Below are 13999 nucleotides of genomic sequence, written 5' to 3' on the forward strand. Positions count from 1 at the left end.
AAGACTTCCTTTTAACGTCAAATGTCAATGTCTAAACGCTCCTTTCCACGTCTTCTCAATCGCCTTAGCTAAAGTACCTTACCTTAGGTGTCCTGATTTAACGTGACATTTGCATCCGCTCAACTTGAATGCTGTTGTAGATGCTGGGCTATCTGAGTGAGGTAGAAGCCCCTTGTATGCGCTGTATAATTCAAATGACGCATCACAGCCTCCGACCAGACCCTGCTCTTTCCACATCTCTCAAAACCTAACCGACCAAGCAGTCCACCTCGTGAGGTTCATTGTATACCCTAGTGATGTTTGGCAAGTCGATTTCCCACGACTGCGGGATTCCGTTGTACAAGATGCAGTGCTCAACATGCTTCGGGTCTCGGCAAAGAGAGTCCAGAACTCGAGGCTTGAAATGCGACGCATACGTTATCCTATCCCAGACATAGCTGCAATGCATGTGATGGATGGTGCCGTCTGTAAAAATTTCGCCGTGCTCACCACTGGCAGCCACATCAAATGGAACCTCGTTGATACGTTCTCGTTCGTACCAATACGTCGTGTTCCTCCATTTCATATAACCCAAGTATTTCTCGTGCATCTCTTCATTGAAGCACTTAGGATGCATCCATGTGGAGAGCATGAAATCGTAGACACAGCCTCGGGCTTTGGACTCTTTCCAGTCCGGGGAGCATTTGCCTAGCGAAACAGGCTCTGCTGGTCGTGCGGGAGTCATGTCGTGAGTTATGCGCCCCAGGTAAAATATCCCAACTGCTAGGGGTATGAAGGCGAGTTTTCCGGCTATTGCCCACATACCGCTGCGCCGTGCTTTTCGTTTCTGCGGGACAGCAGCGCTATAATCCACTGAATCGGTTTCATCGTGGAAGCTGGTTCGTTCTGAGCTTGAACCCTCGCTCTGCGGTTGTGGCGGGAGGAAGGCCCGTTTCTCCATATCGAGAGACGAGTTGGTTGAATGTGCGTTGTCGAGCAGCGATCGCTGGATGATACTGAATATCGAGGCCCCAGTACCTGTGAACAGCACTGTTGATAAGTCAAGATGGTTCTTTGGCATGGATGTGGTGGGTAACCTTAGCTGGAACATTGAAGCATTGAAGAAGCTCGGATACAACTGCGGATAAGGTTGAAGCCATATTTCGGACCGCAGGGAGAGTGGGCCAACACACCAGCCTCGCTGTCGATTCATGGGGAGCAAACACTTGGTCTGAAGGCTACAGTCTTCTTTGGAGAGATTATTACTTTCAATTCTGTGAATATTCCCTCGAACTGGCGTAGCAACATCATCGATTCTCAAATCGCTCACCTGCCCATCATTAGTACACCACTTTTGCCACAATGCCCGCCGCCAACCCGGTGTTGATCCAAGACATCCCAAGATCTCGGAATGAGTCGCCGCCGGTATTCTTAATTCACGATGCCAGTGGGCTTCTCACCAGCTACTTCAAGGTTGGAACTCTAGGACGCAAGGTCTATGGGATATGGGACCCCAAGTTCGATGCGGACGGTATTGGCGGATGGCAGAGCGTCAAGGAAATAGCTGAAGCATACATCCGCCTCATCAAAAGAGTCATGCTGAGAGGAGAAATCGTCCTCGGTGGTATGTAGCACTAAGCCCTAAACCAATCGCTTCGGGCGCTGACCAGAATATAGGATGGTCATTCGGAGGCGTTCTAGCAGTGCAAATCGCCCATATGCTAGCGATGTCAGGCCGTGGCTTGCGCGTATCGCGAATCATCCTCATAGACTCAGTCTACCCTCGCTGCCCTCGACCTGAAGCTCAAAAGGAGCCGGCAAAGTTACATCACGCCCCAGCTCTTCCTGGTATCAACCAAGAAACCCGCGACAAGCTTATGACTGCTCTCATGCGAGCGACTTGTCTCTCTGACCAGTGGGACCCTCCGTCGTGGGCGTTGCCGAGGACCGGTGTTCTTGGTACAGCCCGCTCCCGAGATGTCGACCCGACTCCGCCACATGCGGTGCTAATCCGAGCTAAAGACTTGGTGCCTATGGCGGACCCGGCTGAGAAGTGTCCGCTTGATAGAACTCGGTTTCTACCTCAACTTGGTTGGGAGGATATGCTGGAAGGGTTTGTGGAGCAGGTTATTGAGACGACAGGTAATCATTATAGCGTCTTCGACTCAGAACATGTAAGTGGTCACTGAAGCGAGGCTACCGTGCGAAAACATCTACTTACCCGACGAGAAAGATCGATGCTATCACCGCTCACATTCGGAAGAGTTTAGACATGAACCTTGGTTGATGGGATGAGGGAGTTCTGGATTGGTGTTAAGCACTCTACACGTGGTGTGCCTGTTCTTACTGTAGTGGCGCAACGGCTCGCTGAATCGATATTTGCTGCCATCTTATGTTGTGAAGGCTCGCCGTTCTTACTGTAAACTCCAACCTCAAGAATGGTTCAGCACATCTCTCAAAAGCTACTGGGATCTTCATCCATCACCCACCCAGCTGGTTTTAAATTATATACTGTGACTCTAGTCTACAATCTCCTCATACTTATCCTTCTCATCCTCTGGTGCAACATTGACCCATTTCACTGCCCGTGCCGGGTCGTGGGCCCACTCCCTCAGCGCAAAGAAGTCCCTGCAATGACTCTGCTGATCGTCTGTAGTGTGGCCAACACCCATACCATGAACGTAAGAAATTGGCGTCGCGTCCGCTAGGCATGTTATCGCTGACCTCACCGTGTTCAAACAGTGGATGACATGGCCCGTTTCCCACTTTGACGTCTTGTTATTAACCCTGTAGCCGATATCCTCAAAAATGATTGACTGGTCTCGTGTCAGAAGTTCAACTCTTTCAACACTTCTGCAGTTCTATATACTTACAATGCAGTGCATCTGGTGAAAAGCGCGTATGCTGTAGAGCTCTGAACCTTTGCGGGTGACATACGCAGGGAGCGGTTGCTGCTTGTTATCGAAATCCATGTACGTGCTGTATTTTCCGTTGATTCTCACGTTTGATGCTGTGCAACGAATCAGTTGGACTGGAACCCATTCAGTAAAGTATCGTAGTGTCAACGAACCGTTGTGCAGCATCTTGAAATCCCTCGCAGCAGCTTGCACATTTTCGAGGCTCTCGAAAACGTCGGGCTTGAAATAGTGCGGATCGCTCTCATCATCGTACTTAGCCCACTTGACAGGCTGTCCGATTTCTGTGCCTCGAGTTAGGGCCGCATTTTAGCGTCAAGAAAGGGTTTGGCTCACCTGGCGGGACAAAACCACTGGGGTCAACTCCCAACGGGGTGACTTCTTCTCGAGGCCAGGCGGTACCAATATTGAGCAAAACGATGTATCCGAGAAGAACAATTAGCAGTATACCCTCGGCCCAGGCTACTCGTCGAATCTTGAGGAGACGCTGATCCCATAAGACACGATCACGATTCCACTCGTCTGGGAAGGTCGGGGAGTTACCGCATGGGCCACTGTGATCTAGGTCCATGCCCCCGAGGCTTTCCAACTCATCATCGTCCAGATTTTCGCCCCCTTCAAGGACGTCGTACTTGGCCGCTTTCCTCATATTGCTCGCAAAAGTCACGTTCTTGCCCATCCCTATTGACTAGAGTTGAATGCAGATCAAACGGATTCCATGTGCGACTGAATTGCAACCCAACTGAAGCAGTGAGGTTTACCTCGCTCAACTATCCTAGGGCGGCCTATCGATCGAAACCCGCAGCCACCACAACAGACACCTCTTGTCCTGACGATAGCTAAGTAGCGGACCGAGGTGGCCTGCGTGAAGGTTTAGTAGCACTGTTTCAATCTGTCCGTCTCCACTGCGGACCGAAGCTTGCACGGAGCTACCCCGCCGCCGTCGGGTTCAACTCGGAGCTCTGATTTTCCTAATTGGGATGCAGCCGGATGCAACTGATGTGTTGGGAGATGTCCCGCCAGTGGTTGAGCTCAATCAAGGTGAGCAAAGCGAAGAACGCAAGGCATTGAGATCTCTGGCTTGTCTACGGCAAGTTTGACCTGGAAGAGACGACCAAAACGTTTACCGAAGCTTTGCTTGAGATATTTGACTATTATCAAGAATTCAATTGATATGGAAGCCAAGAAAGACGAAGTGACTTGGCGGTCCCTGCCGCGAAAGGACCAGCTCGCCATTTTATGTTTCCTACGGTTTGCCGAGCCGGTAGTGAGCATCTCACTGCTCGTGAGTAGGCTCTTTCCACCACGACGATGTGCAGATGTGGGGGTCGCTGACAAGGCGTCTTAGACATATTTGTTTTATCAATTGCAGTCCTTAGATGCGACCCTAGACTCGGGAGCGATCGTCCGACAAGTCGCTTACTTACAAACAAGTTTTATGCTATCACAATGCTTTTCGTCAATGTTCTTGGGGAAACTGGCCGATTCTCCCAGAGGCGGTAGAAAGCTTGTTCTAATGGGGGGAATAGCTGGATCATGTGAGTCCCGCCATCACATGCACTGGATGTAAGATGAGAGACGGCGTTCGGCCGCTAACGTTCAAGTCCTTGAATGTAGTTATTGGATGTGTTGCTTTTGGATTCATCACAGATTTCAAGCAGGCGCTGGCGTTGCGGATCCTCGAAGGTCTAGTCAACGGAAATGTGGCGACAGTGAGGACGATGGTCTCCGAGGTTGTCGTGGAGAAACGGTCAGTCATTGCTCAGGTTGATTAGAATTCGCTAGCAATAGCTAACAATCCCGAAAGATTTCAGCCTCATGCTTTCTTGTTGCTTCCGATCTCTTTCAACGTTGCTGCCATGGCTAGTCCCCTCATGGCCGGGCAGCTGGCTGACCTAGCGGGGAAATACCCGGATAAGTTTGGGAATAATGCATTTCTGAAAGCGTGGCCGTATGCACCACCAGCTATCCTCAGCGGATCTATCATGCTGTTGGCCTTCTTCGCGGTCTTGCTTTTCCTAGAAGAAGTGAGCTCGTTGCTTTCCACTCGTAATTGTTGAATCAGGCTTACAGCTTGGGTTTCTACAGACTCTAGAGCCCCTGAAAGATAGATACGATCCTGGCGTCGCCTTCACCCGAAGAGTTCGATACCTTTTGTTTGGAACCAAGATCTCGACAGCAACCAGAGCAGGCCATGAGGATGCCACTGACGAAGAGATGTCACATATGATCACGGAATACTCTGACCCATCTGAAAGGGATTCCGAAGAGGAAAGGTCACCAATGAAGGCAGTCAAGACAACTCCCATGATCTTACCAACTAGGCGCATGTTCACTAAAAATATGTGTCTCACGCTTGTTTCATACGCCATCCAGGAGTATCACATCACGACCTACAACACTCTGTGGACGAGTTTCCTCAGCGACCCGGTTGACAAAGAAGGCAAACTCAAGCTCCCTTTTTTCTTTTCTGGCGGAGCCGGGATGAGGCCAGACCAAATTATGTGGTCTCTCTTCATCGTCGGAATGATGGGATTACCCACACAACTTTTCATCTATCCCCGCATCAGCCGTCGTCTCGGGACTCTGAAGATGTGGCGCAAGTTCATGCTTGGGATGCCGCTACTCTACTTCATCGTGCCTTACATCGCAGCTATGCCCTCGACTACACCACCACCAGCTGGTAAAACTGGGTTCGTCGTTTGGTTCCTCATCATCCTGGTTCAAATCATGATGGTGGGCACATCCACATTTGTCGTACCAGCGCAACTTGTTCTGACCAATTTGTAAGCTGCTTTTGATATCGTTCTTGTTGTGAATGCTCACATTGGCTTACATCCTTTGGTCAGGTCTTCGCCGCATCCGTCTGCTTTAGCGCGAACCCATAGCAGCGCATTCTTGTTGTCTGGTTTGATAAGGTCAGCGACTTCATCCATAGCGGGAATCGTGTATAGCTACGGGTCGTCCCATAACATCACAGGCTTGGTCTGGTGGATTGCAAGTGGTGTTGCAGTCTTAGGGTGTCTGAATAGTCGCATCGTAAAAGAAGGAAACGGCCACGAAATCTGGCTGACTGGTGACACTGAGTAGGGCAGAATCTAGGGTTGCTTTAGCTTTCGGGTGATTGGCAGCAATGCCTCAATCAAATACATGCAACGTGTAGAAAGAAAATGGCCTCGGTAAACAACACCTCTTGTAGCTTTTGTCAGTAGAATAGCTCTCAATGCCATACAAGCTTGCTAGCTTTCAATTCCTCCATCGTTCAATGTCGTGTTAATCCCTAGCTTATCAGTTCCATTGATGGCACACCGTTGACACACAGTCTTTCCGTCATCGCAGTAGAACCAATGTAAAGCGAGAGACAAGAGTTTTGATTTCAGTGACCAGTCTGCTGTTGAAGCTACCTTGTCTAACCTAATCAAGAGAAACTCCAGCAAGTACCGCCTCCCGAGAGGACAATCTGTACCATTTACCACCACTTGTCTGTTCCATCGTCTCCATCATTCTTAAAGTACCGAAGATCATATGAGTTTTACTCCATGTCCTCGTCAGTAACGAAGGCACGCTTGTCCTCGGTGACAAAGCCTCTCTTGTTGGGCTCAGTGATGAAAGAGCGCTTCTCCTCAGTGACAAATCCACGCTTCTCAGGCTCGGTAACAAAGCCGCGCTTGTCTTCAGTGACGAAAGATCTCTTCTCAGGCTCCGTAACAAAGCTACGCTTGTCCTCGGTGACAAAGCCACGCTTCTCTGTAATGAAGGATCTCTTCTCAGGCTCAGAGACGAAGCCCCTCCTCTCTTCAGTGACGAAACCGCGCTTCTCGGGCTCCGTGACAAAGCTTCTTTTATCCTCAGTGACGAAGGCGCGCTTCTCGGGTTCAGTCACGAAGCTGCGCTTATCCTCAGTGACGAAGCCGCGCTTCTCGGGCTCCGTGACAAAGCTTCTCTTATCCTCAGTGACGAAGCCGCGCTTCTCTGGCTCAGTGACATAGCTGCGCTTATCCTCAGTGACGAAGCCGCGCTTCTCGGATTCGGTCACGAAGCTGCGCTTGTCCTCAGTGACAAAAGACCTCTTCTCTGGCTCCGTCACGAAGCCACGCTTGTTCATATCGGGCTCGGTGACGAAACCTCTCTTCTCCATTTCATCTTCGGTGACGAAACCACGCTTCTCCTCAGTGACAAATCCTCGCTTGTCCTCTGTAACAAAGGAGCGTCTCTCTGGCTCAGTCACAAACTCGCGTTTGTCTTCGGTGACAAACGCGCGAGGATCTTTGCTCGTCAGTTAGACCACTTAATTGTCTACGAAATCTTAAGAAGTGCTCCAAACACGTACCAAGCTCGTCAGTGACGAAAGCCCGTTTCTCCTCTCTCTGGATGGCCGGTGCCGCAAGAGCAGTGGCTGCAAGGATCGCAACGGAAGTAAGGGCGGTGAATCTCATTGTGAGTCGTTGGATAATGATAACAGATATAGTTGGTGTATTGTAGTTGTCTGATTTGTTAGATGCTCGAACACCAAGGTAGACAGCGTGGGATTTAACGTGGTCATATATGGCGTTCCTACTCCCTTTTACAGCTTGTCTTCCGACACCCTCGTGGCAGACGAGCAGACCTAGTCACGTTATCTGCGGTAGTCGATTACCTCAAGGTTTGTTGGAATATCTCCATTTGCATATACTAGCTTATAGAATAATGATTAATGTTCCGGCTCGAGCCGTACATCCGCGGAACCGTGTATCACCAAGAGCATAGCTAGCAACAATGACTCAATTTGGAAAGGTTTCCTAGTGGATTCGCGTTACTTTCTTGCTCCAATGACCCCAAAGAGGATCCCCGCCGCGTTTGAGTCCCCTTATGCAGCTCTGACAAGGCCAAGTTGATAGTTTGGGCACGCACACAAAAGGCTTCCAACCTTGCGCTTGCTGGGTGGGATGACGGAAGCTTAAACGGCGGAAAGTGGGATACTTTCGAGAACAAGTAGTTGCCCTGCTTTGCTTTTACTAAAAAACCTTGATCCTTATTGTGAACCTAGTCGTAAGGTGAAGTTCTGACGACACTGTCGCTCTCGGTTATCGACAATAGTGTGTAGCTTACTTTGTCTGCCCAATGATGGATCAGTTCCCGGTAGTCTAGACTGTGATTTCTGTGATTTTCACAATGTTCAGGGTATTGTACTTTGACTTGAAACGAACTTCGTTACCCACGTATGAGGACCAGAGGACTTTACGTTAATCGTTACGATATGTGGGATCTATGGTAGGAATGGTAACTATACTATTGCATGGCGAGCCCGAGAACGAAGCCATTGGCTGATCAGTCTGCTGCAACATTTTCCCCCAGTGACGAAACTGGTCTATTCCCTTGGCTTGTGATCAAATTCCTTGTTCGCCCCGTGAATATGAGAATGCCCATGCACTTCAGCCAGCTGTCCATCGCTACCAAGCCCCTTTTTCACACCAGGCTTCAAATCGAATTGGTGAACGGATATGTCGCTAGGCGGTCGACAAGAAGTAAAGCGAGGCCAGTAAGGGATACTCACATGGTCCTTGGGCCTCGCATAGTCGTGCATCAACGCATGGTCTAGGCACTGGTGGTAGTCGATGGTACCAGAGACCAATCCGTGCGCGATCTTGACCTCTTTCTTCCACAGAAACGCGCAAGAGTAGAGATGGAACTCCCATGTCGTCCACGCCTGTCCTGGTTTGATCTTCTCCACGTCAGACCAGGATAACTCGGTGGTTGAATTCCGAGACGTGAAGAACTTCCATGGGCGAGTCTGGCGGAACTCGGCATCTAGAGCCGAGTCAAAACATTGCGGAGGTTGCCATGTCGCCGTGTATGACTCAAACTTGCACCCACGTGACAATGCAGTGGGATTGTCTCTGCCGCAAGGGAATTTGTCCTTGAGCAGGCCGGTGATGAGCCCGAGGTTGGTATCAGAGTGACCGTGATTCCCGTGATCAGTTCCGTAAAATGGAGAGAAGGGAACCAGAAGAGTGAAAAGGGTGCATATCGATGAGCCTAGAAGAAAGAAAAGAAGTCGTAGACAAGGTGAAAGGCTATTGTCCATATTCTTCTCGAATCTTGTGACCTTTTCGCGGTGGTTTGCCATGATTGCACGGTGACAGCGGTGGTGACTGGAAGTACGTGATAGGCAGTCTTGTTGAGGGGGCGATAGATAACATATGTCGGCACTACATGACATTTGATTCTGCCTAGGCCAACCATGCGGGGATGATATCTTCCGCGTCATCATCTCCGATTCAGCTTGTAGCTAGGATATGACGGTCGCTTATAGTCAGAGCTGGGCGATCAAGAAGAAAGTCTCCGTGTCGTCTGCCCAGCTCCTCCTTCAAGTCGATTAACTTCCGAAACTGACGTCCATATATCGTTAGTGCAGTCATAGTACCGTTTACAGTAGGTGGTTCCACTTGCTTTCTCGAGAGGATCCCGGTAAGAAGGGACAAGCTCTTCGTTACGTTCTGTGCTCGGTTAGTCCTGTGGGTGTTCTCGACTTTGTGTTTAAGCTTTGAACTGTGACACACTTCATAAGGGTCCTAGCGGGAGCTTGGAGAATCTATCGGGTTCCGCACTCATGCTTTACAACTGAACCTTGAGTACCTTGTCTTGTTAGCGCATTTTGTCGGGTAGTTGTCGTAAAAATCCGAGGCAGAACTCTCACTCAAGCAAGTCCGCCTCACATATTCTGTAGCCACCTGGGCAGATTGTAGTCCTACTCAAACGTGGAATAGAGGATGCCACGGTCTTGTCGTACAGCGGATACATGTAAAGCAACTTTTTTTTACACTACCCTACTCTTTTTACGCAACTTTTCTGCCTAAGTCAGTAGCAAATAATGTCAACTACCACAGACCATAGCAACGAAGCGGAAGAGAGGCTCTTATCCTCTCAGTCCAGCAGCTATGACGACGACATACTGGAGGAAATTGCGTCGAAGCAGGTGTTAAATCATTATCCAAGACGATTCCCTTGGAGGAAGATCTTTCAAGGCATTGGCTACTCCACATCCGGAGCCATCTTGGTCTTTTCATTTGCTTTGGCAGCATACTTCCTAGACTCACCCACGAAAATGTCTACTATCGTCCCAGAATGGAGTGTCGTTGACGGTGGACAGACCTTTCGCGCCTGGGAGCCGTCCTCAGCATGCGGGCATACGCCCAACGAAGCCCGCGCAGCAGGTTGCATCTACGATGACGTTCTGCTCCACTGGATGCCGACACAATGCTCTTCTCCCGAACTCATTGACGAATTTGAGCACGTATGGCCGTGGGAGTTCTTTGAGGACCAAAATGCGACAAAGGCCATCACTCTACCCCAAGTTATGAAGGGCACGCAAGACATAAAATGGGTGTCTATGGATCTTCATCGTTGGCATTGTGTTGCAACATGGAAAATTCTCAGCAGCGCCGCACGATGGAAAACGACAGTTCCGGCTTATGCTATCAACTGGAATCACTCAACACACTGTGCCGATCATGTGCTGATAAATATGCACGTCGAAGACCCGTTCGCTATCAACTCACATCTCGACATTGAGTACACACCATGTGTGACTCTGGCAGAGGACAGATCACTAGGAAGGGCAAGAGAGTGGTGAGGATTTCGTGACACAGGCATCTCTATTACTAAGTCAAGGTTATGGTCACTCTAAGGCCGCAAATTTGTAGTGTGAATTTGATCAAGCCAGATATTAATCACGGAAGAAACATGCTCAATCCAGAAAATGGATTCATAATCCATATTAATGTCTTTATGGCTCAGAATAAGAGTTTAAACCTGTAATCCGCCACCAACAATAGCAAAACGATTCTTAGTAGCTAGATAAGACATATTCTTGAATAGAAACCATCGCCCTTCTACTCCCTGGTGATCGGTCTGTGAACTAAGGTAATTACGTGTGTCATGGAGTGATTTAGAATGTGACAGCAAACCTCTCTCTAGCCGCCTGGCCATATTTTGGAAGTAGCCACGGAACCGGACAGAGCAAAAGTGAGACAAACCCTAAAAGACTACTTCCCCAGCCGAGCCCTAGCCGATTGAACAATGACTCCCCTGCGAGTGGCAGAAATGCACCAACGATGCAGCGAAAGATGGTAGATGCCGCTATCGCAGAAGCAGCGTACTTCGTAAACGCGTCGATGAGGTATGTGTGCAACGGCATCTGGGCGCGTGATTAGTATCTGGAATGTATGAAGATGTTAGAGCACCCACCATGATAAGGATTAGTCCGGCTCCGAGAAGGGCTGAGCCAATGATTGGGAGTATCCAGTGCAAGTGGTACTGCGCGGTCCAGCCGTAGAAGAATAGTCCCAAGGGTGTAAGCAAGATCGACCTGGCCATGATAGGCAGTCGAAACTCAGGCTCACGATGTCCATCGTTGCGTGCAGTTCGTCGATTGGCCATGCGGTCGTTGAAGATCGCATTGCAAATTGCTCCCACGCTGAAACCTACGCCCAGGCCAAGGTAGACTAAACCGACTGTGCCCAACGAAAAGCCGTACTCCGAGGTGAAGACCGGAGTGAATGTCGTCAATAGTATGTACTGCTTGCTATCAGCCTCACGCCACATTGTGTAGAAACCTCGTGGGGCTTACCATATACCCGTATGCTAAAGCAAGTATTGTTGAGAGAACAAGCACAATTGGGCTCAAGAAAAACATCTTGACTGGCCGAACCAGTGCATTGAGAAGGAGCGTACTTGGACTCAACGCCGACTTTTCACCCGGCGCTACGAAAGTGCTTTCGGGATGAGCTTTCCGTAAAGCCACTGCACGCTGATGCAGCAGTCTTGGAGGATATGTCTCCCGCAGACAGAGGAAGCAAATCAACGTGAAGGCACCGGACTGTGGCTCTTGATCAGCAATGGGAATCAGACCACGGTACCCGACAAGCACTCACAGGGATTGCAGTGACCCAAAAAATCCATCGCCAGCCTAGATCCTGTGAAATATAGCCGGCCGCGACCGGTCCCAGTGCTGGTCCAAGGATGGGACCAACGAAGTAGACGCTCACCACCAAGCCTCGTCGCTCGGGTCGGATGAGATCAGCTATAGTGCCACCGCCGATAGCTAGGGGGGCTGCACCCGAGGCGCCAGAGAGGAAACGGAAGATAATGATGGCCGGCAGGTTTGGTGATACAGCGCTCAAAATGCTAAACAGAGTGAAGAGGATGTTTGAGCTGTGGTAAATGGGCAGTCTCCCATACAGCTCGGATAAAGGAGCAAAGAAGCTGACGAGCATAAGTTGATTATTACGGGAGGCTTCATTACCTTGAGGCGAACAGAACTTACATTGGACCAATTGCATATCCTAAGACAAAAATAGAGACGATGAAGGATGAGAGGACTTTGCTCTCGCTATGGAATTCCGCCATCATGTCTGGGACTCCAGGTGCACACATGGCGGAGGCGATGGACCTATAGAGCCACATCATTCGTAGTCAGTCAGCTATTCCAGCTTCGCTCTCGTGTCGTATTGGGACGCAGGATGACTTACGCAATGAAAGTTAAGGCGCTGACAAGTCCAACGTTGATGCACTTTCGAGTAGTTGACCAGTTCAGGGGCTTACTCTCGTCTTCTTCCCCATTCCAGTCCACAACGATGTCACCATCCTCATCCTGCCGCTCGGCGCCAATCTCAACCTGCTTCTCAGTAGCCATACTAGAAATTTGCGATATTGCCAGCAATTGTTCTCAGCGTCAACTGAGCGCACGCATAGGTACGAATTCTTGGCCAGCCAAATGTAGGGAAAAGTTCCATAGCTACATACTTACTCAGAATTCAACTTAGAGATCCCGCGTATTGTCAACTAACTTGGGGTACCATGTAGGTTCGAACTATCGAGAACCCTGAAGCCTTATCCCAAGTGCAGCATCGTCGGGGAACAGCAAAAGTACCCCGAAACTTTCCTTCTCACCCGAAGTTGCGACGAAGCCCCCCACATCTTGACTCGCGATACTTTAGCTCATCTTAGAAGTCCTTTCCCCGTCTTGCTTCATCTCGACCAACAGACGTAAGATGGGTACGAGCCAGCGGCAAGGGTCGTGCCGCCACCCAGATAGAGTTGCCTTTTTTCCGCTGCTACAAGTCTACTGTGTAAGTCTTGTAAAGACGTGCTTACGCGCCCCATTTGGAGTAGACTTTGAGTGTTCTCGGGGCAGCCTGCAAGAAAGCATCCCCTCAGAGGTGCAGTTAGGCAAAAGAAGACTCGTTACCAAACTTCTAAACAGAAACATCTGTACCGAATGATAAACAAACCACGTGGATAATTTCTGCCTACAAGTTGCCAGTTAGCCGTATAGTCGAGTGCCTACCATTCCAGCCTCGCTTTAGGTTACAGGTAGCCTCGAACCTCATTGCGGACGTTTCACCGGGGATCCGCCTCGATTTTAGCTATGCTATCTAGCAGATATGGAAATCTAGTTCCGAGGATTCGGTTTGATCACCTATGTGTCTGTACAATATCACAAGGACGAAGCAATAGTATCCGCGGTTAGGTCGGCTATCAAGTGGCGTGATCTGATCTCATCAGATTTGGTGTACCAAACCTTACATGAAGAGGAAGATTCGTCATGTGCAACTGAAACCGAAGTTACGGGCACTGTACCAACAACTACAACCACGAGCTACCCTATTCGGCCACCGTCGCCAGGAAAACTCTCTGCAGGCCGGAATCCCTCAATTTCCCTTTAGTCCAATCAATATGATCGAACCCAGATGCCTTGAAAGCATCCCGCCATACCGTCTCGTCAGCCGTCGCATGCTTTCTCCCGTCGCTGAACAACCACCATCCCTCAAACAGCCCAAACACAAAGTCAGCCCAGCACAAACGCTCCTGCACCTCCATCACCAGTGCAAACCCGCCAGGTCGTAAGAATTGGCGCGTAAGTCAACATACCCACTTCCTGGCACCCCCCTGTTTCTGGCACCCACAAAAACGCGAAAATCCACCACAACCCAATGCCCACCCCCAACCTCCTTTTATCACAACATTTTCAATTCGCGTCCAAATGGGCTCATCTTTTGCACATGTCTTCTTCTATATATAATGCCTCAATATACCGAAGATCAGCTTCGTCAGGCTCTCGAGGA

At 49.7% G+C, this 13999-nt stretch overlaps 8 protein-coding genes across 8 annotated transcripts; 3 read left to right on the forward strand and 5 right to left on the reverse strand.

Moving 5' to 3' along the window:
- Positions 1-247: 247 nt before the first annotated feature.
- CTAM01_11549 (uncharacterized protein) lies at positions 248-1060 on the reverse strand (the record flags this gene model as incomplete). The annotated part of the gene is made up of 1 exon (XM_060527560.1): positions 248-1060. The coding sequence occupies one exon, from the start codon at positions 1058-1060 to the stop codon at positions 248-250; it is 813 nt and encodes a 270-aa protein (XP_060377859.1).
- Positions 1061-1341: 281 nt separating this feature from the next.
- On the forward strand, positions 1342-2266 carry CTAM01_11550 (thioesterase; the record flags this gene model as incomplete). Its single annotated transcript, XM_060527561.1, has 3 exons — positions 1342-1603; positions 1657-2153; positions 2213-2266. 3 exons carry the CDS (start codon positions 1342-1344, stop codon positions 2264-2266), a joined length of 813 nt encoding a protein of 270 aa, XP_060377860.1.
- A 232-nt stretch (positions 2267-2498) lies between these two features.
- On the reverse strand, positions 2499-3573 carry CTAM01_11551 (uncharacterized protein; the record flags this gene model as incomplete). Its single annotated transcript, XM_060527562.1, has 4 exons — positions 2499-2795; positions 2853-2989; positions 3050-3178; positions 3231-3573. 4 exons carry the CDS (start codon positions 3571-3573, stop codon positions 2499-2501), a joined length of 906 nt encoding a protein of 301 aa, XP_060377861.1.
- Positions 3574-4356: 783 nt separating this feature from the next.
- Positions 4357-5684, forward strand: CTAM01_11552 (uncharacterized protein; the record flags this gene model as incomplete). The annotated part of the gene is made up of 4 exons (XM_060527563.1): positions 4357-4432; positions 4545-4644; positions 4702-4921; positions 4983-5684. 4 exons carry the CDS (start codon positions 4357-4359, stop codon positions 5682-5684), a joined length of 1098 nt encoding a protein of 365 aa, XP_060377862.1.
- Positions 5685-6426: 742 nt separating this feature from the next.
- Positions 6427-7330, reverse strand: CTAM01_11553 (uncharacterized protein; the record flags this gene model as incomplete). Its single annotated transcript, XM_060527564.1, has 2 exons — positions 6427-7160; positions 7225-7330. 2 exons carry the CDS (start codon positions 7328-7330, stop codon positions 6427-6429), a joined length of 840 nt encoding a protein of 279 aa, XP_060377863.1.
- A 911-nt stretch (positions 7331-8241) lies between these two features.
- Positions 8242-9000, reverse strand: CTAM01_11554 (uncharacterized protein; the record flags this gene model as incomplete). The annotated part of the gene is made up of 1 exon (XM_060527565.1): positions 8242-9000. One exon carries the CDS (start codon positions 8998-9000, stop codon positions 8242-8244), a length of 759 nt encoding a protein of 252 aa, XP_060377864.1.
- A 744-nt stretch (positions 9001-9744) lies between these two features.
- On the forward strand, positions 9745-10506 carry CTAM01_11555 (uncharacterized protein; the record flags this gene model as incomplete). The annotated part of the gene is made up of 1 exon (XM_060527566.1): positions 9745-10506. The coding sequence occupies one exon, from the start codon at positions 9745-9747 to the stop codon at positions 10504-10506; it is 762 nt and encodes a 253-aa protein (XP_060377865.1).
- Positions 10507-10821: 315 nt separating this feature from the next.
- On the reverse strand, positions 10822-12567 carry CTAM01_11556 (uncharacterized protein; the record flags this gene model as incomplete). Its single annotated transcript, XM_060527567.1, has 6 exons — positions 10822-11070; positions 11121-11450; positions 11503-11751; positions 11807-12137; positions 12199-12324; positions 12404-12567. 6 exons carry the CDS (start codon positions 12565-12567, stop codon positions 10822-10824), a joined length of 1449 nt encoding a protein of 482 aa, XP_060377866.1.
- Positions 12568-13999: the final 1432 nt, after the last annotated feature.

Source organism: Colletotrichum tamarilloi (genome assembly GCF_030869305.1).
Source record: "Colletotrichum tamarilloi strain Tom-12 chromosome Unknown Scaffold_63.1, whole genome shotgun sequence".
Classification (NCBI taxonomy): Eukaryota; Fungi; Ascomycota; class Sordariomycetes; order Glomerellales; family Glomerellaceae; genus Colletotrichum; species Colletotrichum tamarilloi.